At 39.4% G+C, this 27,319-nt stretch overlaps 2 protein-coding genes across 4 annotated transcripts in view; one reads left to right on the top strand and one right to left on the bottom strand.

The window, feature by feature from the left end:
* LOC109854621 overlaps nt 1-18,034 on the top strand; it is a 22,057-nt gene extending 4,023 nt beyond the window's left edge. Inside the window, exons 1-6 of one of the 3 annotated variants that reach the window (XM_020427894.1) lie at nt 2,647-2,753; nt 3,896-3,970; nt 13,760-14,535; nt 14,724-15,041; nt 15,309-15,615; nt 15,795-18,034. In XM_020427894.1, the coding sequence (XP_020283483.1) occupies nt 2,655-2,753; nt 3,896-3,970; nt 13,760-14,535; nt 14,724-15,041; nt 15,309-15,615; nt 15,795-16,202 (1,983 nt within the window). In that variant the 5' untranslated portion in view covers nt 2,647-2,654 and the 3' untranslated portion in view covers nt 16,203-18,034. Of the gene's footprint in view, nt 1-2,646; nt 2,754-2,825; nt 2,976-3,895; nt 3,971-13,759; nt 14,536-14,723; nt 15,042-15,308; nt 15,616-15,794 lie in introns of those variants that run through there. The other 2 variants (XM_020427896.1, XM_020427895.1) reach the window with 2 other exon arrangements.
* A 3,200-nt stretch (nt 18,035-21,234) lies between these two features.
* LOC109854628 lies at nt 21,235-22,927 on the bottom strand. Its single transcript, XM_020427917.1, has 6 exons — nt 22,860-22,927; nt 22,538-22,748; nt 22,267-22,450; nt 21,959-22,113; nt 21,751-21,825; nt 21,235-21,660 (listed from the first exon to the last, which is right to left on the bottom strand). Exons 1-6 carry the CDS (start codon nt 22,925-22,927, stop codon nt 21,235-21,237), a joined length of 1,119 nt encoding a protein of 372 aa, XP_020283506.1.
* Between the last annotated feature and the right edge of the window lie 4,392 nt (nt 22,928-27,319).

Genomic DNA, 27,319 nt, shown 5'->3' with positions numbered 1-27,319 from the left:
CTCACTATCGAAAAAGACTATATTCTTAAATAAAGAATATATTCTTAATTTCAGAAGAATATCATCTAAAATCTTTAAGAAGATTTTTTAAGTGTAAAATCTTCTACTTACAAGAATATAATTTTTTCGGTGTAGACGTGACGTGTCACAGGTGAAAAACGAAAAAATGTTAAGAAAAATTTTCGAATAACTGTACCCACGAGATATTACGTCACAGAGAGAACGTGGACGGTAAATATATAAACTCGCTTGTTTCTTAAATTACTTGTTTAAGTCCGATATCTATTCCACGTCTCTCGACGTGAAGCTACTGTCTTTACGAAGCACACTTGGAAAACAGGATTCTTGCTGTGCGTGCGTCTTAGATTCCGTATGCAAGAGTGTTGCTCTTGTCTTTTCTCTCTGTCTCTTTCTCTATCGCGAGTATCAAATCGTTCGCTCGTTTGTGCGCTTCTTGGATCGTCACATAGTTACGATCTCTCGCGAGTCAAGCACTTATGTAAATGCCGCATAAACATGTGTATATGCGTATTGCGTGTGTGTATGCACGAAGCCGGATTTTGCCGCGCATATAAGTAGGCGGTAGTTCTCTTCTTTTCTTCGCGTAGAGAAGATTCTCTTCATCGTCGGATTCCGGTACTATCTGGAACAAAATTTTTGAAATTCTATCGAGGTTTCCCGATGTATGGAGCACATCGTCACGATTAATTTTCGAGGCCGCTTTCTCTTAAGGGCCCATCTTCCTATCGATGCAATTTTTCTGTTTTGGAAACGTAAATTAACGAAATCGGACATTGTTTCGCAAACACCCCTCCAGGGAAATTGTCAATTTGCAATTCGTCCAAATGTGTTCGATAACTCGCGGTTTTAACGACAAATTGGGTTTAATCGCGAGGTAAAGAATTTTGGCGTATCTTCGTTTTTTTCGCGTGAGAATTTTTCTCACGTCAAAGAATTCTTTATGAAATCTCGCGTGCGATTCGTTCGCCGGCTACGTTCGAGTCGAACCGGTGGTTAGTTTCTAACGCTTGCTGGATGCAAAACAAAAACAAAAAAAAAATTATATATATATATATATGTATATATATATATGACGAAAGAGAACGTTCACTCGCACTTTCGCATATTATCTACCGTGCGTCGTTATCCCTCGGCATACGGCCGACTACCGCGAGCCATTTCCGGATGGACGAGTTAGCACCATGCGGGTGAGAAATCTAGGTCAGTCCCATCGATGCCGGTTGGCTTTCGAGTCTCGTTCTTATCGGTTGTGGCGTTACGCAAATGTAGACAAATGCGTGCGCACATATGTGAACGCATATACCGCAAATATATATATATATATATAATATAGATTGCAAAGATTTCGTGAAGTGAAAACGAAAGTGTACAACAGTGTACGAGCGAGCAAAGCGCGCGAGCATTTACATTAGGCATTTATATTTTATATAAATAATTTATCCACAAGGAATCTTTTTTTTTTTATTCACTGCTTCGATTCATTGAATGCCAGTATTGTAGTTTTTTTTTTTTTTTATTACTTGGGTAAGAGTTCAGATATTTCGCGTTTGTAACGTAACGTGAGCTAAGTGGAGTGTATTATTCGTTTTACATTTTATGAGAGACCATTCTGAGAGACGGTGCAGCACACAGATACTTTTGTATTCCGCGGTGGTATTACGAAATCTTGTGCACTGCTCACGCGGCTCTTTGCTCTCGTCTCACTGAGACGGTGTGTGTATGTGTGTGTGTGTGAAACACTGAGCCGAGTAGGGACGATTCGCGAAATTGGACTTAGGAAAGAGATCAGCAGTTTCGTATGTCGTGACTCAATTCTCAAACGAAATTCTCCGTTTCCAGCAACTGCCGCGATTCCCAGTGTGTGCGATTTTTTGAAATTGAGAAGCCAAGCAATTCGACGTTTTTTTTTTTTTTTTCTTGCAGGTACGTACTCCGGTACGCGCGGCGGTACTCCGGTTTCCATCGGGGATATCTCGCGCCTCTCGTCGTGTCATTCGAGTCACGACTCCGATGTCCGTGTGTCTCTTCGTCTTTCTTCTCCGCGTCTCTTTCTCGATTTGTTTTCTCTTCGTTTCCACGATGTATGACGGATGACCGGCATACGGAGATTTCAACGTTTCTCTCGTATCGGAAAACTCGATACAAACGTTGAAAAAATTTCTAACAACAATCGCACGATGTAACATGTTGCAAATGTTCTGATAATTTTGATAAATTAGGTTTTTAATAAAATATATTGCAAATAAAAAAGAAAGTATCGCGAGTTGTTTTTTTTTTTTTTTTGTCAAATATCGGGACACATTTACACACATATCAAATTTTCATGTTTCCATTGAAAATATTTTTTCAATGAAGTCTCCTTTTATGTGACGCGTGTGACGAGATATCGTCTTGCGCGTCTTTCACCTGTACTGCAAGGTACCCTACTACTCTGAAGAGAAAGAGAGAAAGACGTAGAAGCGTGCGCGGAAAAAGAGCAGAAGTGATCGGACGGTGTGGTGGGAGTATCAGCAGCGCTGTCGACGGCGGGCCTGTTTGGGCCTGACGTCGTGCGCTTTTAAGGGGGACAGCGAGGGGGGCGATGGACGAGCGCGATCGAGATCTTCAGTAGGTCACTGGGACGTGGCTCATGGATGAGACGAGCGTGGCTCGCACCTTCAGTCGGTCCCCGTCGGCCAGGAAAACCTCTGGGTTCCATTGAATCCTCGCCGGTCGGATACGAGAGCACGACGGTAAAAAAAAAAAATAAAATAAAAAAAATAAAAAATAAAAAATAAAAAATAAAAAAAAAAAAGGAAAAAAACAAATAGTTACGAAAAAGGAAAGAAGGTGTACCTGACCCGATGAGGATCATTTGACGTGAGTTGTTGGAGTCTTCACGTCGCGGTCGGTGCATTTCGTGGATTCCATTTGTAGGGGAAAGAACAGGTGGTTCCGCAAGGGGGATTGGCCAGGTGATTTTCTTCGGTAGAACGCGTTTTTTTCGGTCAGAAAACAAAACGTCCCAGAAACAGAAAGAACACGCGAAGACCAAGTGCATCGATTAATTGTTTCATCCTCTGCGATACTTGTTCTCCGCTCTCTGAAAAAAAAAACTCGTAGTTTTCAGAAAGTTCGTTCATTCATTTGTATCTTGACGACGAGTTGAGAGACATAGTGCGCCATAGTTGCGATTGCTACGAATTTACGATCTGAAGTTTCGTAGTTCTCAAACTCGATTAGATAAAATGAATAGTTAACGCACATTGAAATCATCTTCGTGAGATTAAACAAATGTTTTATCGTTAGACTAATTTGTTCCCGTTGTGTTTTACACTCTTGAAAAAAAATTCTTGTGAAGAATTAATAAGGACGTGGTGTGGCTTTAGCTGTTGCGTGAGTGAAAATGTAACTCTGATTTTAGAGTAAAATTAAATTTAAAAAAGAGGGAGAAAGAGGAGAAGAGAAGACAGAAACAGAGGAAGTGTATGTATGTGCGTGTGTGTGTGTGTGTGTGTGTGAAAAAAATATATTTGAAAAATTTCACGTTCTAAGATGTGTATTAAACGTTTCTTGCATAAATGTTTATTTGGTTGGTGACAAGTAGACACGCCAACTTGTGTGTGCTCAGATAATCGAAAAAAATTTTTTTTACTGTACCAAAAAATTTTATTTAATTGTTACAATTAGTTTTTTGTTTAGTTTTCTCGCGATGTATATTATGGAGATTATTTTTTAAGAATAAAGAAGAGAAATTAATATACTTAAAAACAAAAATGCAATTATAGAATAATTAGTATTAAAACATGTATTCTGTTTAAATAGACAATTCGAAATCTTCAATGTATATATGGGGTAGTTATATGAATGTTTCAGAAGTTTCTTTTAATTACAGAGAGAGAACACGATGGAGAGGACGAGGCGGAATATACGGAAGACGTTTTTGTTATTGCTACCCTTGCTCTTGGCCGTGAGTAAAATTTTCAAGATGTCTTACAAATTATCAAATCAATTTTAATAACACGGGCAGCCATAAAAGTGTGCAGAAACGAGTACGAAAAAAAAAAACCAAAAACCAAACAAACAAAATAGATGATACAATTTAACGACACCGATGTGTCTCGCAATTTAATTTCCTCCCTCAAGTAAATGAAACAAAAATTAATCTCGCGCAAAAGTGCATCGTCACTTTTTCAATTCCATCCGAGGACGATTGCCGCATTTCCGGCTACGTGTGTGTCACGCGATACTCGTTTGCTCGTAACAAACGCGCGCTCGCGCGTGTAAATCTACATACCTACATACCAACGACAATTACAATTTCACTGTGCAATAAGTTGAACGACGAAGATTGTTACTCTCGCGGCGCTAGCTCGCGCGCGCGCGCGTTTTATTCTCTCCCTTTAAAGTGACAGACGGGTCGTTAATACCGTAACCGTTATGTCGCGCCGCGTGAAGCGGGTGAAGTTATTTACGCACCTGTTCGTGCGGTGCGCGCATTCGTATCTACGACGTCGTTTTGTGTATTACGTACGCTCGGGAGCGCAAAATTTACGGGTGTCCGATTCGTAGAAACGCATTCCACAGAAATATAATTTTGTAACTGTCTGATACCGAGTTTAAGTCCTGTCTGTTCTGAGATTGAAGTATGTACAACATGTATAATATATAAAATATTGTTTGTAATATTGATTTAAGACAAATAACGACCTTAACGAGATCTATTATATTTTTCTGCAACGCAATCGCGATTTTTCCGAAACATTTTTTCAGATTTAAAACACACGCGCGCTCATTTCTAGAACACACATTGCGATACTCATCGAATTCGCGTTACATCATCATCCGTTTTTTATTTTTTTTTTTTATTTTTTTTTAAATCGAACATAACTGGATCCGTTTCACTTGTTGCGATAAATCGTCGAATTTCTCGCCGGATTCTTTTCTGTGGGTTAAAACGTCTCGTCCGACATAAAATGCTAATCAGCAGATGGATTGATAATCTCTCGAAATAGTCTTAGAACTGTTCCGACTAACTGTTAAAAAACTGACGGCGACCGTTAAAAAATTCACTTCGTTCTTTGCAAAAAGTGATATTTCCCATTGATGCCCGGGCGTTTATCCTCCGGGAGGACCGCTATGCGGTACGTGCGTATGTACGTGCTTGCCTGGCCGAGAATCAACACGACGTCGAAGTTAATGCTTAAGAGAGAAGTCATCGTTTGCCGCGGGCAACTGCCTGTGCCACATATATAGACGCCGATGTTTACCGTGGCCAGAGTCTGAATGAAGACGAGGGGGGGGCTTTATCGGGTGATCGGTAAATACGAATATGTGCCCGCGAGCGACGTATTGTTAACGAGGTGCACACAACCATCGTTTTTGTCTTTATCTCTCCCACGTGGGCAAATGTGACTCTTTCGCGTGGGAATAATTGAATAATCGAACCATTCGAGACGGACATTGTCAATACGATAGTTAGCCAATCGTGTCGCGCGCGACTGTATATATTTTCGTATGTGCGCACTGACGCGCTCGAGTCAACTCGTTAGAAAATAATTCTTTTCTCGAATTTTATCCTCTTTCTCTCTCGACGTACTTCTTTGTTCTTTCTTTTGTTTGTCGCATCTTTCCCATTTTTTGTAATAAAATTCTCTTTTTCTGGCGCGCGAAGTTCACTCACCTGAATCAAAAATCGATAACAGAGAACGTTTCACGGTTTTTCTCGATTTTTTTTTATTAATCGCGACAGTTCATATTTAATGTCAACTTTTATAAAAATGACGAATGAGTAAAAAGCCAGCTGGCAATTTCGAACTTTCGTAATATCCAACTTATACCGCGGTCTTTCAAATATTGATCGAAATAGAAGACGGAAGGGGGGAAAAAGAACGAGGAAAATCAGCAAGATCAGACATTTTATTTCGCGGTCACGTGGATCAAATTTTTCTCTTTCTTCTTGTGCTACCTACATTGCTAACTTACACGTCGATGCGTCTTGACAATCCTGGAGGAAATGAGACGGCATAAAGAGCTAGAAATTATCGAGCTGGGAGATTTAACGCTCTTGATATAATCGACAAGAGAAAATCGTGGTGAGAATCGAGTAGAGAAAAATCAAGAGAAACTAATGGAATATATTTCTATCCTCTATTTGAGTAATCGCGTCTCGTGATATTTATATCGAAGAAAATCGAATAAAAAAGAAGAAAAAGATGTGTGCGATGCTGTTGCAAATATATGCGTTTCCTCCTCTTGCGCGACAGCGTGACAGCGAAAAAAAAAAAAAAAAAATGCCGGTGCAATAATTAACCGAACTTCATGCGGCGGATGGCGGCGAGAGATAAAGTGGAGTAGGAATTCGCGGTTGGTGCATTCGCGCGACGTGTGTACCTGTTATACTTCTGTTGTGCGTATTTCTGACGGTCTCTACACGGCTCAAACCACACCGGCTGGCTACGTAGCCGAGCCGTCGAACCGAAGATAGTAGGTCACTGCGCCGGACGCAATGCCCTCTTTCGACTATATACTCTCTAGACGATACCCTTCTTCTGTGTGTTTCCCACTATCTTCTCACTCACTTCTCTCTCTTTCTCTCTCTCTCTCTCTCTCTTTCATTTTTCTTCATCATTTACCAGCTATCTTTTCTTCATCCCACCTCCCTCACATTTCTTCGCTTCTCACGCTTTTTCTTTTCCTTCGTCGTCTTTGTCTTCTCCTGTAGTCTTTATGTTTTTTTTTCTTTTCTTATATCGTCATATATATATATAGTAGAGGCAACTCTATCCCATTCGTATCAAACAATCGGTATCATTATTAGCTTCCTTGAGAAAGTCTTTAACATAAATTCCTCCTCTCTTCGCCCCTCCTCTCTCTGTCTCTCTTTATGTGAATTTTTTTATGAATATTTCAATAATGAAATATATATATATATATATAGAGAGAGAGAAATAATAAAAATGAGAAGCAAATGCGTAGTCGAATGAGCGACACGCGATTTAGTAATGAAAGTTTTCCTTGCTGTGTTATTCCGTCATTCAGAAGTCGTAATGAATGGGAATGAAACGAATTCCCTGGTATTTGCGATTCTTAACAACGTGCAATCTTGCGGACGACCACAGAACTGCTCCGCTGCGCTCGTCGTTCCAACAGCCAGTTTAGCGATCTCGTAATTCGAGATCGTTTATAGGCTTTTTATCCCGTGTCGCTCCCAACCTTAACCATTGATAACGAACCTACAATCACGGGGGGATCTATCACCTCGAATTATAGATGAGAGTTCGAACGCGCGACTTTAATTGCAATATACTAAAAGTTGCAATTACTTAAAAACAAATATATATATATATTGCGTTCTGCCAGATATTGTTTGTTTCGCTTTGATATTACGTTAATTGTCGCGAGCTGTAATTATTTGTTTTTTTTTACCCTCGGGGAAAAACAGAAATATTATTTTTTCATTAGTATATGTGAGAACGCTAAGAGTGCTCATATGCAAACAAACTCTTTTCAGAAATATCTAATTTGAATACATATTGTTTCTCTCTCTCTCTCTCTCTCTCTTTTTTTCTTTCTTCGTCTCGTGATAAAATATATTAAAGATTCCAACAATTTTAATCCATCAGTGTTTACAACACCGTATATACAACGGCAAAGACGATACGAATTGCAAGGAGGAAGGGAGGATTGCGTAGAATTAAATTTAATCAGCAGCTCGGGAATGAAATTTTAATTATGAGAAGAGGACCTTTTCTCATCGACACGAGAGAGTGCGCGCGCGAACGAACGTAGCACGGATTACCGTGAATAAAAGTTAGCAGGAGAGTTGCGCGATTGTGCTCCCCGCGCTGGTCGCCGAATTCGCCGAGCGGCCGTGACGTTTCGCGCGATTGCGCATCTGATGCATCGCCATTTCGTATAGCTCTATGTATATATATATATATATATATTGCGCGAAGCACAAAGGTGTTCTCCTCTCTTTAATTAAAATCCCAACCCGACGAGAGTTTTATCCCCGCGAAAGTGCGACGCCCGGGTGAGGTTCTCAGCCTGGTTCGCACGCGCTTTATGCGGTTATTGCCGGCGCGTCTTCTTTTAATTAGATCGCGTCATCTTCCCGCGCTCGCGATACCTCGAAAAAAAAAAAAAAAAGAAAAAAAACATCAGCGCGATTTAGGTTTCCAAAGCGAGTAAAACTTACGTATATTATACGTTCAATCTGCGCGCGGTCGTTTGCGAATATAGTAATTTCTTTTGGTCTACTTGGAAATTTTCCACAGGCAAATTGCTGTTATCGAAAAAATGAATTGAAGAATAATATGTTTTTTGCCCGGTGAGAAAACATACCGTTCTCTTGAACTAATAATAAATAATAACACGAACTTACTTTAATAATAATAACAACAAACTTGTATAATTTTTAGAGTTACTTTATATTATAATTTTCTTCTCAGTGAAATCAATTTTAATGACGAAGAAATTAATAATATACAATCTGCGGGGTTAGACGTGATTAAGTATTAAGTTAATGAAGTTAACTAGTTAGCGTGTTGAATTGGAGCGATCAATATCTTCTGTTTTATTACTCGCGTAAGATAACTAAATACGTTCCGCACATTTTATTTCATCTACTTCTAATTTTGCAGTTCCAATTTCTCGTTTTTACCGATAACGCGCTGCAAATCCACATAATCACTCGTTATAATATAAAATTAATATAAAAATTTATAATTTTTTGATGATATAATATATATATAGCGCAGCTAAAGTTACGCACAGCTTAACGGGAATTATTACACTTCGTTACTTACACCTAGAACGTAAATAGACCTTGTTTGAGAGAGAGAGAGAGAGAGAGAGAGAGAGAGAGAGAGAAAAAAATAAATATGCAATACCGATAGATCGTTACGTGACTGTGAATGAAAGCGCGAATGCGATACCATTTTGCGAACGTGAGTCAACGTTGAATTTTTCACGTTTTGCTTCGATTTCAATGCCCGACACCGAGCGTTCCGCATAATAGCCTTATCGAAACGTATGTGACATGTAGGCACACACCGTCCGTGTTGAACGACCCGGCCTACTTTTTCGCCACCATATATAGTCAAAGAGAGACATCGCTCGTATATTGCAACTCAAAAGTTTCTCTCCGTGAAAATTCGTTATCTTATTTTTGATAGCGTACTGTCGAAACACACATTGCATTGAACCCGCAGATGCGCGGCATGCTTTCTAAACGGGAAAAAACTCAGCGCATTACGGAATTTGTGGATATGACTTGACAAACAGACTTTTCTCCCGTAATTAAAAATTCTTCGTTTTTGCAACATATTTTTTTTGATATGGTTATCTTATCAACTATTTTCATAATTTTATTGTAGTAGGTTGTAATTTTATTATAGTAATTTGTATAGTTTTTATATTTTGCTGAACTTGTATACAGGTTGGTTTGCAAATGACTCAAACAATAATATGTTTTACAAAAAAACGTTTCGACTATATTTTGAGTCCTCTTCAGTGTCTGTTATACAAATTATACGAACAAAATAATGGTAATTCGTTTTGGTAAAATGAGATAAGATGAGATGTGTAAAAATAATGAAAAATCATTTGTGACATATCTTTGGTCAAAACTACATTTACATTCTGATCGACGACGTATCTAATTGTCAAGATATTAAGAGATGTTGTCAGGTGAAGTGTGTCGTCAACGAAACGTTTGTAAAACATATTTTTGTTTGAGCCATTTGCAAACCAACCTGCATATAAGTTCAGCAAAGTCCTTTTTCATTATCTTCATATTGGATATACCAAGTCCGAACCTGAGACAATTCCTCGTTTATTTTGTTATTTTTATATTTTATTACGGAGACAGCATTTAATGAACTTTTCTCTGTGATTAAAAATGCTTCGTTTTTTTGCAACAAATCGATGAGATTATTTGATCCACTGAAGAATTTTCATAATTTTATAGATAGATTATAGTTTTATTACAATTTTTCATATAGGTTTTATATTTCATTGCGACGTGTTCATTTCACATTTTTCTAAATGTTTGTTCTTCTCGATACGTATTGAGCAATAGAGCGAATGTGAAGAGAACAGAAAAATGTCGTCAGCGTGAAATATATATCGAGCACCGGTACAATACGTATAGCCGTACGTACAGCACTCTCAACCCTATTAAACATCGCGCGTACCCAATAACGCCTCACCGTGCGCGTGATTAAAGCGGAACCTCCGAAATCGTCGCGAAATGAAAAGAGCATCTCTGGTTGGGCACCTCGCGCGCGACAATTAAGAAGTTTCGTTCTGCACACGCGATTCGGTGAAAGTCCACGGCGATGTCCACTTGGCGAACAATTCGTCGTACACAGCGGATGACAATGGGGGAAAAAGTGAAATCTGCTTATCTTCCGGCGCGACCATAGCGCGCGTTCTTCGACCGTGACGCGCGTCTTTATTTATTATAGAAACGATATTACACTTCGTAGGGAGAGGATGTTCGTTTTCTAAAATTATTACACGGTAGAAATCAGAACTTCTCACATCGGACATTGACCGAATAGAATATTTGAATTTTTTTGCGCTCGTTGGCTATTCTCTTCTCTCTTTTACTTCTCTATTTATTTTAATTTCGTTAATAAAAAATTAACTTTTCGATTAATTTTAATTTCCAATGACGGTTACATTGTAGGTACATGTGTACGTGAAGTTATATAATTTTACTATTTTTTTAATATCGGACTTTTTAAAGTGTCGAAGTTTTATGAGAGTGAGCACGGGGAGACATGTCTATTAAGGTTAACGATTTGCTAGGAAAGTCAGTTCGATATTAAGGCTAACGATCCATCGTGAAAGCTATTTTTCACCAACCGCGACTGTTAAAAATTAGATTTAACAGCTGTGTTTCACGATTCGTCCGGAGGATCATACATTTCCGAAACTTATTTGGAGCACCTGAACGTTTAATGATCGGAATAACGAAGTGAGGAAGAAATAAAATTGAAAAAAAAAAAGAACATGAAAATTTGACAAGATACAAAAACCATTCTCGTTACTCAATTCACTCACAGTTAGAGTTCTCGTTTTATCCCGATCTGTATACGTTTGTTATTATTAACACTCTTGTGTGCCAAAGATCCGACGGTTTTGGGTCAATTTTATTTAAACTTCGTTACTCGCTCAATTGTGTCGCGGACTGCGATTTCGTCGCGCGCGCCGACCGATTTCACATTTTTCTATCCAGAAAGTCTCCGAGAGACTTGATCGGGTGCAGGTGCAAGTAGAACAAGAAAGCGGACAGGTATGCGAACGTCATCGACCTGGCCGGTTGCGAGTCGCGCTTCCTGGTGATCGCGAATCGCCACTGTCATCCGGCTCTGTCACGACTGGTAGTACCATCCGACGATTATAAGTCTCCCGTTTATTTCACCTATTTATTACCTCCGAAATGACTCCTAATTACAACGCGCGAAGATAACAGATCTTCGGTTTTTCCGGGAAGTTGGGAGGAGCGCGAAAGAAATAAAAAAAAAAAAAAAAAAATACGAGAAAAGTAGAATATTTCTACACAAACAGTCAAGACGCTTGCTCATTAAAAATTACTCATTTTATTCAAATTGCGATAAATTGATTGTGTAAATAAAAAAACTAACGTTATACACGTCGTCTTGGAATTAACCATTGGAATTAACATTGTATCGACGAACGCCACCGGATTTGCGCGATCTAGTTTACAATCATGCGAGAATCGCACGGAGTGTTTGACATCTGTATATAATTACGCTGTGAAAACTCGGTTGCTGATATTGTGGCACACAGTCGTCTAGTTTTGTAACAGTTACTCTTGAAGAATGCTCTTTACGATCTTTTTCAGTTTCTTATCCTCGCACAATGAAGCTTTAGTTACATAAACATAAACGTTGTATGTCAAGAGCGCTTATTATTCGCATGATCTTTGCATAATTCTATCGAACTCTTATTTAATCGTTAACGTGAGATATTTACGTCGAGACGAACGTCCTAAGTGACCCGGACAATTATGAAAAAAATAATTATATTATAGATCGTTAATATCGTAACGATTCTCTCAACGTTTTGAATATTTGTTGAGATATATTTTTAATTATTATTGAAAAACTCAATTATATTATCCCAACTTTATGTGCAAAATATTTTTTGTTGCAATTAAATCTTTAATAATAAATTTCGGATACCGGCGGCGCTTCTTATCCGGTCGTTGGGACATTTACCTTAATTAGTTGCGAATCGCAATGCGAAGATAGACGTTAATGTAGATAGAGGTTAATGAGACCGTGCGTAGTACACAGTACGTACATTTCGCGTATCAAATTGGAGAAAGCGCACGATAGTAGTAAGTCGGTCGCAAATAAAATCGCATTTGGAAATAAATTTCCCAGCGGAAGTGAGGACGTTGTTTCCGCATGCGGATTCCATTCCGTAATTACCGTCTCGCAATTCGGCCAAATTGGAATACAATGTTGCCCGAGGGAAAGAGTCCGCCGGAGCACAGCCGACCTTACAAATGCAGGACCTACCTTTGCGATTTCTCTTGACGAATGTTTTTCTTTCGGCTAACAGTACATACGCGGCGGTTTCGGTCACGTCTTTTTTTTTTTTTTTTTTTTTGTAACAGCATATTTTCGAGTTTCATTATTAACATACGGTACTTGCGATTGCACACAAGGGCGTCGGCACCGATTCGATTTGAATTCGTCGCGCACACAATTTGAAATCGCACGCGCGAATTTAGGCGACGCGGCGATATCGATCGAGTGATGTGATTACCTTGCAAAGAAGTTGAAATCAATGTGTATAAAAAAACACAGAAGAGATATTTAATAATAAACAAAACTTAGTTAGTTATTGCACGCAACGCACATGTTTTCAATTAACACATTTTGTTAATTAAAAAAAAAACAATCGTCAAAGAAAAAAATTGACAAATAGCGAAGTCAGAATTAAAACAAATGACGCGTTTGTCTGCTACGATGACAAACCTCTCGTCTTCAATTCTCGAGTTCTGCATTCTTGAGAGAGAATTTTCTTTCAAGGTCGATGCGGTTCCTCCATCGGCGATTCTCGAGAATTTCAAACACCGTAAATCGCGTTCGATTGACATTCCGCGATAGAGTCGCAACGGTCGACGACACTCGCGGAATTCCTAATGCAACCTCACTTCTGAACTTCGCGCCATCCGGAATGAAGAGCGCGACGATGTATGAGCGGACGCCGCTCGGGGGAGGGGGCGAGAGGAAACGTATGGGAACTCGTCATTCATTGTAATTCGAGAAAGACCAGCGGTGCGCCATTTGCGCGAGGCGACTCATTGAAAAAAAGTTGAAATATGACGAAGAAAGAAAGAGAAGAGCGAATGTCGCTACTTTTTGTTCGCCACGTTCAACGGGCGACTCTTGTTAGAAACGTGTGTGTTGGATTCCCGTTAAAAAGACCGCGAGACAGTTTCGAGATGCGTTACGCGCGGGATTTACGAGAAGGGCGCGTGTTTTACTTGAAAAATTACCGGTTCCCGTCGTTGCAACGCAGCTGAAGGGTCTTAAAAGAAGTTACCGATATACACTCACATTCGCTTCGATTCACGTACCGGTTAAGTCGCGGTTGCGTTCGTTTGTAACTGCCCTTGAATAAAAATTAAAATCGATTTTTCTGTCACGTGATTTTCTTTTACTTGACATTCCGCAATTTCGAGACGCGCAATTGATTTCTGTGTCATCAGGGTGCGCGGAGTGAAGCACCGTTGGTCGACAGCAGCGCACTGCCTCTGGAGCACAGATCGGTTTACGGGGCCCCGTCTCAATATGGTCCGCCGGTCGCGCACGAAGAAAACTGGCCGTTGGCGTCGCCCGACACTCCGCAGATCAAGCATCTGCAGGTGCAGTGCGAGAAGACGCATATGCGGGTGAACATCGAGTTTGATCGGCCGTTCTACGGTATGATCTTCAGCAAGGGCTTCTACTCGGATCAGCACTGCGTGCATCTGAAGCCGGGAACCGGTCATCTGAGCGCGACCTTCGAAATTTACCTCAACTCGTGCGGCATGAGCTCGTCGGCGAATCACAACGTGGCGGCATACGGCGCCCCCACACCGTCCGGCAGCTACGTGGAGAACACGATAATCGTGCAATACGATCCCTACGTGCAGGAAGTGTGGGATCAGGCGAGGAAGCTGCGATGCACCTGGTACGACTATTACGAGAAAGCGGTCACCTTCAGGCCGTTCCAGGTCGACATGCTGCACGCCGTTACCGCTAACTTCCTCGGCGACAACCTGCAGTGTTGGATGCAGATACAGGTGGGCCGGGGTCCGTGGGCCAGCGAGGTGTCCGGCATCGTGAAGATCGGACAGACAATGACAATGGTGCTGGCTATCAAGGACGACGAGAACAAGTTCGACATGTTGGTGAGGAACTGCGTCGCGCACGACGGCAAGAGAGCGCCGATTCAGCTGGTCGATCAGTACGGCTGCGTCGTCAGACCGAAAATCATGTCCAGGTGAGTGCGAATGTCACGCATATCTGACTTCTTAAAAATCTTGCATCAAATAAATAAGATAAAAAAAGTCCGTCTATTGATACCCGGTCATTGGGACGTTTAATATTTTTTGTAATGTACATTTTGTGACACAGGCTTTTGAAAAAGAAACAAAAAAAAAAAAAAACAACGAAATCTTTCTCCCGCAGGTTCCAGAAGGTCAAGAACTTCGGCCCGAGCGCGTCCGTCGTCAGCTTCGCCTACTTCCAGGCGTTCAAGTTCCCCGACAGCATGAACGTTCATTTCCAGTGCGTGATTCAAGTCTGCAGGTACAACTGCCCCGAGCCTAAGTGCGGACATCCCGGTCTCGAGTACGGGGCACCTGTTCCCGGCATTTCGCACGAATATGGCGCGGCGGTCTCGCAGGGTCTCGCTTCGGAGTACGGTGCCCCGCCCGTGCCCGAATACGGCGTGCCACCGGCTTATCCCGATCCGCGACATCCAAGCGGACCGGCTGGAGCGTACAGGTGAGAAGAGAACACACGTATATCAACTTTTAATCTCTTTTCTGCGAACCGTTCGCTAATCCATCCTCACTAACTCGGACGACAAAAGGAAATCCACTGGATCCCGACTCGAAGGAGATTTCTTTTCGAGAAATGAAATTTGCACGACGCAATTAATTTTTTTTTAAATGAATAAAACACTTAAGATAATTATACGAGCTTGAATCGCGCAAAAGGCTGCTATATTATCGGAGTGCTAACGATATAAATTAATTTCTGGAACTGCAGCGAACCGAATCCGGATGTGGTTCCGGCGCCATCGGCGCAAACCTCGTCCTCCTCACCGAGCTCGACGCCGGGCGACGCTACGGCGAGCAGCTCACCTCAAAGTCCCCAGGACAATATTCACCTTCCTCCTCCTCCTCTGCCCGGCCACCCGACGGCGTACCAGACTGTGAAGCGAAAGGGAACCGCCGGCACGGAGGAACTCGAGGGTAACTTGGCCAGCCTCGGAGGTCGACCGAGGTCAGTCGAAGGTTTCCCGGCCGAACTCAGAGGCGCAAGAAGAAAAAGGGAGTTGGAAGATGACGATAACGTGAGTTTTCATGTGATTTATCTTACATTTGTCAAATTTATCATCAGCACAATGTGAGAGAATCAACGTCGATCATCAGTCGCATTATTGCACGATGTAATTCGACATCTTGCGCCAAAACAGACTTCTTCTCGTACAAAAACGCGCACCAAAAACGGATTCTCATTGATTTTTTTCAGAACATATATCACGCGGTGACTCTGTTCTCCACTCACGTGTACAAGCGCGCCGCGCAGGAAATGACGGACGTCAACACCTCGCGGGTTATTCAGGTCGTCGCGCCGGGCGATGTCAACTTCGCTCTGGGGACGACGAATTCAAGCAACGACACCACCGTGGTCATACAGAACAACGCGTACAGCGACACCGAAACGATCTGCATGAGTCTGCCGGGTTTCGTGGGCGGTCTTGTGATGCTGCTGCTGGTCGTCGTGGTGGCGTCCCTCGTCGCGGCCTTTCTCTTCGTTAGGGTGCGCGCCGTAGACCGCAAGAACGCCGCGATAGGCGGTAACAGTTTCGTGCATCCGGCGTACGTGACGGACAGCTGCAACGTGCCGAATCCAGAGTTTGTGAAGGTCGCTAACTGAAGAAGTTGTACACGGTGCGCAAAATCAAAAGGACTCGTCGTAGGAGAAAGAGAGAAAGAGAGAGAGAGATAGAGAAAGAGAGAATGAGAGAGTGAGAATGTGAGAAGCAGAAGGAAGAGATCCTTCCTCTTCCGGGAGGGAGATTACCGACCTCGACGACAGGCAAACGCTTCGGGACCGCACCGCGACACTATTTCATTCGAAACTCGAGACACGTCGGAGATTCTCCTCGTCGAAAGTTGCACAACCGCGTTCTCTCCTCTCTCCTCCTCCGCTATATATGTAGCGCGCGGCCGATGGTAGCTTCGTGTCTAGTCTAGTTGCGCGTCAATCGCGACAGTCGAGTCGAGTGAGACAATTGGCTAGATCGATATCAATTAAGACAGAAGGCGCGAATTTAATTAAATAGAGAAGAAGGGAGAAAGGGAGGGAGGAAAAAGAGAGAGAGAGAGGGGAATCTTCGAGTGCGAGCATGTAAATAAAAAGGCCTAGGAAGGCTACGAGCTGTTTTGTTGAAACAAAGGAAAAGAAAAACCGGAGGAGGGAGGAGGATGAAGGAGCCGCTGACGGCGCCGTGTTCCATTGATCGGCTCGTGATCGATTTAACTTTTTGTTTCGCAAATCGACGCGATCGATGGAATGCGCGTTGCTCAGCGAAATGACGAATATATATATATATATATATCATATATATATATCAGGAAAATCGATTTCCGCGATGCTTCCGTGATGATGACTGCGTGGTTAGTAATCAACGTAATTTCCATACCTCGTGCGATTACTCGGAATAGTCCGCACTCGGATATATCTCTCGGAAGCGAGGGATCGATATCGCAACCGCCAGGATAGTCTCTCCAGGAGGGCATTGTAAATAAGCCGCGCGGGTAGTCAAACGGCCCTTCAGGACCCGCTTGTCTCGCGTCTCTCCGAAATCACTTTTGTGTGTGTGTAATCACGCTATTATTTATATACACGCATCTCGTACGCTACAACGAAAAGTAAACGTTTCTTTCTTCGTTCGTACCTCATCGCGCGCAATTCGCGGCGCAGTTCTCGCGAAGAAACGCACGCAGAGACGCTCGACGTCATACGTCGACGTCGTTGCCGGCACTCGATGGTACACTTCACGTTTATTTTTTATTTTTTTTTTTTTTCAACCTCGAGCGGTTCAACGAGGCGGCGCTCGCGTAAACACGTTTGTCCCCCGAAATTGCGACTCGCAGAGAGTCGTCAGAAAAAAAAAAATATATATACACATATAAATGGCAATAAAAAAGTTTGTAAAAATTCGAAGCGAAACAACCGGACGATCGTTCACTGAGCCGCTCGAAAGAGAGAGAGAGAGAGAGAGAGAGAGAGAGATTCATCAAAAGCGCATATTCTATTTATTTAGTCTTTTCCTTTCTTCTTCTAACTCGATATTCCGATCGATCTAACTTAATTTATTGATCAAAATTGTACCACATTTACCTTTTTCCTTTACTTTGACTTACTTCGCTTAGTACATAAGATATCCGTCGAGGAAGATATTTCCAAGAGAATTGGGAATATGTTTTACGTATGTGTCTTAAACACACACACACACACACACACATAAACACACACGTAAACACATGACATAGACATGATTTCGTACACACATTGTACACGAGACACGTGTGACACGACACTTGCAGTGCACGTAAATGTGTCGTGCATACGTTACTCTATACCTACCTACCAGTGCGAGAAATTTGTATTTACGAAACATCCGTTTTACGATAACAAGTGTTTGAGAATTATTTTAATTACATGATCCTTTTTATTTATATAAATTTGTGCGTTCATCTCATTTTTTTCGTTGTACCTCAACATTTTCGTTTCCTTTTAACACACACATTCGCGAGAAAACTGATTTTTCAGCTAGATTTAGGTTTTTTGTATATTTTTTACAGTTTTGCCGGTTAAATTTTTTTTTTGATTTATTTCCGGCTCAAATATGTAATTTGACGTCTTTCAACAATGTGTTCCTACCGTTTCGCGTCGACTGTACAAAAAAAAAAAAAAAAAAAAAAAAAAAGAAAGTCGCGATAATAATTTAAGTTGAACACACATTGTATACGTTTTACATACATTTCAAGCGGATTGTAACGTATATGGAATTAATACGCCTAATGTGAAACTCCGCTGCAATTTAATTCCGAGAATGCGGATTGACGCGCAATTAGAATGCTTTGTTCGGATAGAATTTGTTCCACTTCTTTTTGTCTGACACACATAACTCGTTTCCAACCTCCTCTTCTTGTCGCTTCTCGACAACAGGTTCCTCGACCTTCTTTTTCCTCATTTCTCGGACTGGACTCGGAGAGATGTCGGTGTCTCAACATTTCCGGAACTGAAGAAACCAAACGAAACGTAACGGAACGTAAACGCGCATAAACATTTGCTGTTTTATTGTACGTGTATGTAAACATATAAAAATTACTTGCTGTTTGCCGCTGTGTTTTCGATCGTAGAAAAGAAAAATATGCAACCGATGGACGGTATGTTTTTTCTGCATAAATTTTCGGGGACATTTGTTTTGCGTCTATATATTTTTTTTTTATCAATTTACAATAATAATTATTTTAAGATATATTTGTGAGAGTTATACGAGCATATAAAAATACATATATCAATTCGCTCCTCGCGTGTTTATTTTTTTCTATAAACAACTTCTGTAAATCGGATCGACATAGAACTTTAAAAAATTCAAAAAATTTTGGCATACACAGCGCAGAAGTTGCCTTTTTTTTTGCAGATTTTTATCCGATGGAAAAGTTAAAAAAAAAAACGACGAACGGAGGGATTTTACTCTGTTCGTTTGTTCGCGAATGATCGACAATGTGTATCTCGGAAAAGGAGGTCAAAAAAAAAAAAACCTTCAGTCAACGTTTTCCATCTACCGAGTGTACATCCTCGAGTATCGACTCCCTCGAATTGGCCTTCCAGGTCCAGGCGAGGGACAGCTCGGTGGGATTGTCTGTGAAAATTCCACCGATCTCCGGTTGTAGGACAGCCTGCGGAAGTAATTGGAGTCCTGGCAAATTGGCGCGAGTGAGAGTACCCCCTCGACAGTAATTAAACATTCTTTGTAAATTCTTTTTCCGAACGCGTACCACCGCGCCGATCTGGTCGAACGCGACGCGCCATTTCCCATTCTCAATCAAATATCGGCGAAGATTTGAGACCGCGTCTCCCGATCTCCCAATGCGTCCTTACCTCTTGGCGTGAACACGGTATACATATCGTCTTGAAATTGATAGCGGCAATATTTTTAAGTCCGCCACCTCCGCGAGGTCTTGATAGAGCGATCGCAATTTACAGACGAAATCGTCGCGAATCGAAAAGCTCGATCGATCAAAGTCGGTTCGTGTTAATGTGATCAAAAACAAACAACTATTTTAGATTTATATTCGAGTATAAACCACAAATAGAAGCGAACAAGAATATAATGCAACTGGATCAAGAATAATAAACTTATAAATATTACGTGCAAAAAAGATTTTGACAGTTCAATTTCTTTTGACAAATGTCTAATTTAGTGGTTTTTTTTCACACCATCAGTTACACAGGATATGTGTGTGCACAGGATAATAACTAAATATCTTTAACAACAAATGGCAAACAAATGGCAAACAAATATGATAATGTTTACAATTTCAAAGTGACCCAAAATTGCAAAAAAAAAACAAAATACGCAATCGAGTAAAAACGCAAAAAATTAAAATGTCAATTGCAATAACGCGCGTAAATAGATAATAAAATAGATATTAATACTATATTTAATACTATATTTTAGAATTCTCTGATTATATTTAATGGGAGTGTATAAATATATGTTTGCGTGACGCTCGATCGCAATATAATTATAATGTATCTAGTAATTATTTACTTATTCGATGTTGGTTGTAAAATAATCCATATACGCACACACATCGCAATATACCAATATAAATTAATTAAATTTTCGAATTTTTCGTCCGCAGATTCTAAACGGTTAATGCACCATTGTAGAATGAGACAACTCGCCGGAATCATCGGGATAAAAAAATTTGAAAAATGGCGTCGACTGTTGTTGCATAGAAAAATCGAAATGAATTACGAAAGAAATGCCAGAAGATAATTTCAACCGTGACAAAATAATTTTTATTGAATTTTTCTCTCCGACGAGAGAGTGTTTGCGTTTTTTCTAACGTTCTGGTGCATTTTGATAAAGCCAGAATGTGAGCAAGTTTATTAACCTGTTTGTTTCGTTTAGAATCGCTTCTTTGTCGACGCGTCTCTGCGTTTCTCACCGCGCGTAGGAAGTTTTCTTTCTTTATCAACGACGAAGCATCTGTTTTCCGCGTCATTGGGCGAATCCCTCGCTTTCTTGCTCCCATCTCGAGACAGAGAGCGCCGTGATCTCCTTGTCCTTGCCTATCCTTGCTTTCTATCCACTTCCGTGAATAACCGGTTTTTCCTCGTTTACGTGTCGATCGCGTTTGGCCATTTTCATCCCGCCCCGGATGTGACTTCTCTCCGATATCTCCCGTCGACGTACTTTCCTTCTCGACTCGATCTAATCGGTCGATCTTCCGCGCTATGTTATCCGACGATCGTATTCCTCTCCGCGACGACGATAAGAACTTCTGTTGGGATTCCCGCGCTCGTCGGCGGTTTTCTCCCCGACGTTCTTCGTATCCTCGGCTTTTTTTTTTCCGCGATTCTGTTCGTTCGTTCGTTCGTTCTTGCACGTCGCGTTGAGCCGAAACGGCGATCCTGTCGAGTCCTTATCTTCAACCTCGTCGTGTTCGAGCCGATATGGATTATTGTCACGTTCCTCCCGTATTCTTTCCGTTGCCGCCGCCGCGTCGATGTTTCTTCTTTCACCAGCGTTGTGCTACGTGCTTCACCTGCCGACATTTTCGCTTCTCCGCGTTGAAACAAAAAAAAAAAAAAAAACGGTTGCCGTTCGTCTCCGATAACGCTTTGTCGGTCATTCCGTCACGGTGACCTATTTCTAATTCGGCTAGGTGTCCGATCTTTTCTCACTTATCTCAAAATGTCTCGATGTTACGCGATTGACGTCTCGATTATCGTTATTTACCGTTTTTCTTTGAGAAACAATGCCGTTCCTGTAATGATCCTCGAACGCCAGTGTGTCTTCTTTGTTAGTGAAGAGCGATTGCGATTCTACGCTGTTAGAGTTCGAATCAACTTTTCTATCGCCTCTTCTTTTCGGATTCGTCTTTATTTGCGAACTCGCGCGATTTCCGTAACGACGATTCTCGAGCGTCGATGTATTTTTCTTGTCGGTCGACATTGATTGCGTTACTGTGTCATTGGAATTACCGATTGTCGCGAGATCTCTTTCCCGCGAGAAACTTTTGTTGTCGCAATCACCGTCGTATTTGACGTTTTCGATCGAATCGACAAATCTGGAGAACGATGGATTCTGTTCTCGGAGACGAGAGATGCGTGAGTAAACACATCTGTCAAACGTAAGTATAAACAATAATTACTCGGATGGAGGAATAAAAACTACCTGTGACACGTGTAGCAAAATCCACTCGTTCGACAATCGATTAAAACGTTCCGCTTTGGCGCAACAAAATTTGTTCTGCGACAAAAAAAAAAGACAAATGAGATTATTCTCGTTTCGTAGAAATGTAATGTACTTATCTTGCAGTTTTTTGTGTTTTTATATTCAACTATTATGTTAATAACTCCGACTCAATTTTTTTTATGTGTACCACGTTTCGCTGAGTTTTTTTTTCGCAGACGACGCTATCGCAGAATTTGCAGATTTTTAAGTGGTTATGCGCTCTGGACGGTCTTTCTCCCCGTTCGCGAATAAAATTACTCACGAGATTTAGGAGAGTCTTTGTCTGATTATGCGCCGGCAGTTCTGCGGTATTACATAATTTTATGCAATGCAAGAAACACGTAGTGAAGAAAAACGCTATCTCTTGTAAATTAGCAAGCGCGGTGATAGAAATAATAACTCGCGTGTAAGCTTAGGAAAAAAAAAAAAAAAAAAAAAAAACTGGCGACAAAATACCCTCGAGCAGTTTGCCGCGGCGCGTTAAGTCGTTTGCTGATTCACTTAAAATCCGCGATAATATTTTCAACGTTTTGGACGGAGGAACGTCCGGGAAATTAACTAAAGCAAACAGAACGGGCACGGTGTGTGTGGAATAAGTTTTCACCAACGAGTTTGCGAGATGTTTCGCCGCAGCTTCGATCTGTGAAAAAACGCGCGACCGATTGAACAAACGTAATGTATGTAAACGAACGTGATTCTCGTTATTAAATTTTTATTGCGTACTTACGTTGTTTGCAATATTTATCGACAAATCTATCGACTTACGACACGTATTTGAAAAACCTTCAACGAACAAACCCGGTCGATCGCTCGCGGCTTCGGTCCGACGGAAGCGAAAATGCGTATTGAGATCTGACGGCGTCAATTTACTCGATATTTTTAATGCTCCTTGCAAAGGTAGTTTTCGACAAAAGCGATTGTGTTCGAATCCGCGGGATCTGAAACAAACCGTGTGTTTTATATGCCGAGTGACGAGTAACGCATTGTCTTTTATTAACTTAATATACGATATACAACGCGTGTGTAAGCGATAAAAAAAAGTTACTCACTCAAGAAATTCAACGTAATTTGTTAACATGCAATACACTCTTAAAAAACAATCCAGAACAATCGTCATTGATCGGTGTTCGTTCGTCAAATTAGTTTTGCGTAATGTTTCACACGTATTTTTCATAATTGATGTTTTCCGATAAATTTGGATTTTAGTAAAATGTAACAAATTACATCAAAAAATTGTCTATTTCTCTTGTATCAATTTCAACGTGCGATATAACGAGCCGTGTTTTCTCGCTCGAGAGCATTTTATATTTTCGCAATGATATTTGTTTGCAATATTTGTGTATGTATATACTATATATCTTGCGTTTATAAACATGCCTCGAAATTAATTTCCAATACCAGAGGTGCATAACGCATAACCGCGTGTGTGAGTTTACGCAATCGCGCGAGCGATAATGATTTTACGTCATGGTTTTTATTCATCATTTTAATTCCTCATCGTAAATAAAACAAGTTGCACAAACTTTCTTTTCATGTTGCAAATTATGTTGCGTATATATAAGGTTAGGTAGCGCAATCTCTAAATTTTATCCCCGCTACTTACACATTAAAAGTTTAAACAAAAATTCCACCTTCCTGTTACGAAGTTTTTATGATATTGCATTTTTTCGTTTTCTCTTCGCTTATTTTTTTTGGCGGACACACACGTGTCGAGACGATCACATCCGGAGTTAAAAAATAAAAACGCAAAAAACTCCAAATTACTTCGGGATTTCGTAACGTAAGCACGGTTAAAATTTTACGCGGCGCGCGTTATTACACGAGCTTCATGGCGAATCTTTCTGGCGAATCAGTCTGCCGTTATACCATTTGTTTCGTCGATACCAATCTTGGTCGTAAATCGTCGGCTCCTCGTGACACTTTTTGTCGATAAAAGCGAGGCCTCCGACAGGCGACAACTGACATTCGTTACACGAGAAGCGAGATAGCCGCGTTTGTTTCAATTTTCGCGATAGCCCGCAGCCACCTTTATGTTTACACTGCCATTTACAACGCCAATCTTATTACACCCCCTATCTCCGCGCGCGCACGCGCTCCGCTCCTCATCTTTTCGGCGATTCGTTGCTCGTTATATTGCGTAGCTTATATCATGTAAATACGATCGCACAATGTCTCTTGTTTATGTTTCACTTTGCTTTCACAGCAAAGTCAAATTCGAATTCTCAGTTGCTATTTGACTCAACATAGCTACACATCGGTGTTTTCTTTCTCAGCACACAATTTTCTATCACAGTTTAAAGNTAATTTTGAAAGAAGTGCAACAGACATTAAATCGGTTATATTGTAACGTCACTTTGTGTTTTTTATCATCGTAATATAAAGCAGAAATACAATGGCATCTACAAGTACTGGCGTGACGAGTGCAGTACCTACAAGTACTGAACAACAATATCAATGCCAAGTAAGATGTTTTCTCTACAAAAATATTTATAACCGAAATATACAGTGATTTTTAAGATCATAGGTATGTACATAATTCTTCTTTAGTTATGTGATGCCGTTTGCGACCATAAACAGACCTTGAAGACGCATTATCATACTTATCATAAACACAATGATATATTCCTATGTACTAAATGTAATTACACAACTAAAAACCTTAGCACTCTAAAGAATCATGCATCATCAATTCATTTAAATGACATGTACTATTGCGTGGCAAGTATTTTGAAAATATGTAAAAAAACAATTATCAAAATAATATGTAGCATGTTAGTAATCTATACTGTTTNATTTTTAAGATATGTGCTAACCAATTTTATACATTTCGAGAATTAACAGATCATGAAAATGTTCATAAATGTATGAAGTCGAACGTNTTTGCATGTACCATATGTGCAAACACTTTTCCTTTCTTTAATGATTTGCGGATTCATCGCAACATAAGTCATTCCTCTAGTCATTCCTTTTATAACTGCGGGGTAAGTGTATGACGTATGTCTTCTTTACAACTGTATTTATTAAAGAAATAAATACCGAGAGAGTTTTATATATATATATATATAAAAGATTACGTGTATATATATATCTTCTTCAAATATTTTTAAGATATGTGATACAGAGTTTTCTACATTTCAAGAATTTCAAGATCATCAAAATGTTCATAAATGTACGATGTCAACCATGTTTGTATGTACTATATGTACANATCAGAATTTTTATTTATTTTGTAATTTGGTCAAACATCACATAAAAGTGCATTTAAATAAATTACTTNATATTTGCGTGGTAAGTGTATGATGTATGTTTTGTTTACAAATGTGTTGATAAACCAAACAAATACCGACTCTTTAGATCACATGTGTATATATCTGTTAAATATATATTTCTTTTACAGATATGTGATGGCGTTTCGAAAACAAGATTCTTNTTNTCAGAACATTATAATAANTGTCATAGNCACAATGGTAAATGGGTCTGTNCTAAATGTGATTACGCAGTTCNANAGTTTACTANTTTAGAAANACATGCAGAACTANTGCATTCGTATGTCGAGTNTTCTTGCGTGGCAAGTTTTTTAAAGATATGTATGAAAACACTTACTAAANTAAAATATCGCGTAATATTAATCATTACTGTTTTATGTTTAAGATATGTGNTAAACATTTTTATNCAGAGCACGAATATATTACTCATCGAGACGGTCATAAATGTACNACGTAAACAATTATAGATGAGATATATGTGAACCTACCAAANAATTTGTTTATTTTTGTCATCTAGAACAGCATCATGAATCGAAGCATTTAAATAAATCTCGCGAAGTACGTTAGAAAGATAAACATAAAGTGTATAAAAATAATATACTAATATTAACAGACTGTGTGAGAACAGTAAAATTATAACAAATACATATAACTTTATATCAATTTACCAATGTTTTTGTTTGATATTCAATCGTAAGAAAAATTGTAAATTCAAAGTAAGAGTTAACACTGTACGTGCAAAATAGTTTTTTATGTATTTAGTAGTAGACATTGTAATTCAAATTTATCTTAATTTTATCACGCTTTTTTAAATGTCTTGGTTACATCTTTCGTAGAAATAACTCTTTTTTTGCCATATGTGAAATGCAAAACCTAATTACGAAAAAGTGTATATCAAACTGTAATTGCACAAAATGCGAGGTTGACTCTTGATCAAGATGTTTTTTTTGCTCTTGAGTTTTAAATTATATAAACGAACAAAAACATTGTTTTTATATGAGATGTATACAGAACTGTGAAGTAGATTTTTCAATATGTTTGTATTATACTTTGTAGTATATTATCCGTCAAAATATATCTACNACGTACATTGTATATGTAGCTTTTACTGGCATTATTATTTCTTTAATTGTATTTGTATAAATTTATATGTTATATTTTTGAAGATACGTGACACAACTTATGAAGAAAACATGAAGTTAGATGAACGCCGATATGTTTCTTTAAAACGGTCATATATTTCTGAAGACTAACAGGAAAAGTGTGATAACTTTGTTTCATCCTTTTATTTGAGACCATCAAATAAAAAAATGAACATGGAAATAAATAATCATCGATCTGGTCATTCGGGATGGCCATTCCTATGTGAAATATGTAATAACCAATATGATTTGTTTCTTATGTACTTTCCGTTCATTTAAATGTAGCACTGCAAAAGGACTGTCTACCATGTAATGCATATTGTGACTTTTCGAGCCAAAATTCCTAGTTATTATTCATTTTATGACAAAAAAAAGAACACGAATGTACATCGATTGTTCCTTTGTTACTGCCGTTTGATTGTCACATATGTTATGTACAATATGGTTCTTACATTCTAACATCTTTTTTTAATTATATTATAAGTTATTATGGAAAGTTATATGCCCAGTAATATGTGTAGTAATGCAAATATAAACGTAACATCTGTTCATAAAGTTGTATTGTGGCACATGCATGCTTATAAGTAAAATCTTGTTACAATTGTACGTACACACAATACTTAATATAGTTTAGAACAACTAATAGATTTTATTAGTGCATGCAGTAAATTGTTTGACGATATGTAGAAAGTAAATAGAACATGTAAACAATGTACACACAACACAACACGCACAATAATAGTTTTATATTATAATATGTTATATACTAGTATGTTAAAATATACATGTATATTTATATGAATATATACAAATATACGTATATAAATATACAAATATAAGTACATTTAAACAAGTATTACATGTATATTCTTCAAGTTTATACATAGAAAATATTTAACATATTATATATATTCAATAAAGTTTCAAAATGTTTACAAATGTTTTTATCATGTTAGTACATAGTACATAGTATATATTTTCATATACTGAAATATATGATAATGTACATAAGTATTATATATGATATAAAAATATTGTAAAAATAGAACACAACTACATGTTGTACACAAAAAGTCTTTTATTACATAATGTTACTTTATT

Source organism: Pseudomyrmex gracilis, unplaced genomic scaffold (genome assembly GCF_002006095.1).
Source record: "Pseudomyrmex gracilis isolate BER0280 unplaced genomic scaffold, ASM200609v1 scaffold_70, whole genome shotgun sequence".
Lineage (NCBI taxonomy): Eukaryota > Metazoa > Arthropoda > Insecta > Hymenoptera > Formicidae > Pseudomyrmex > Pseudomyrmex gracilis.
Note: the sequence above shows the minus strand (reverse complement) of the source record. Positions and strands in the feature narration are given on the sequence as shown.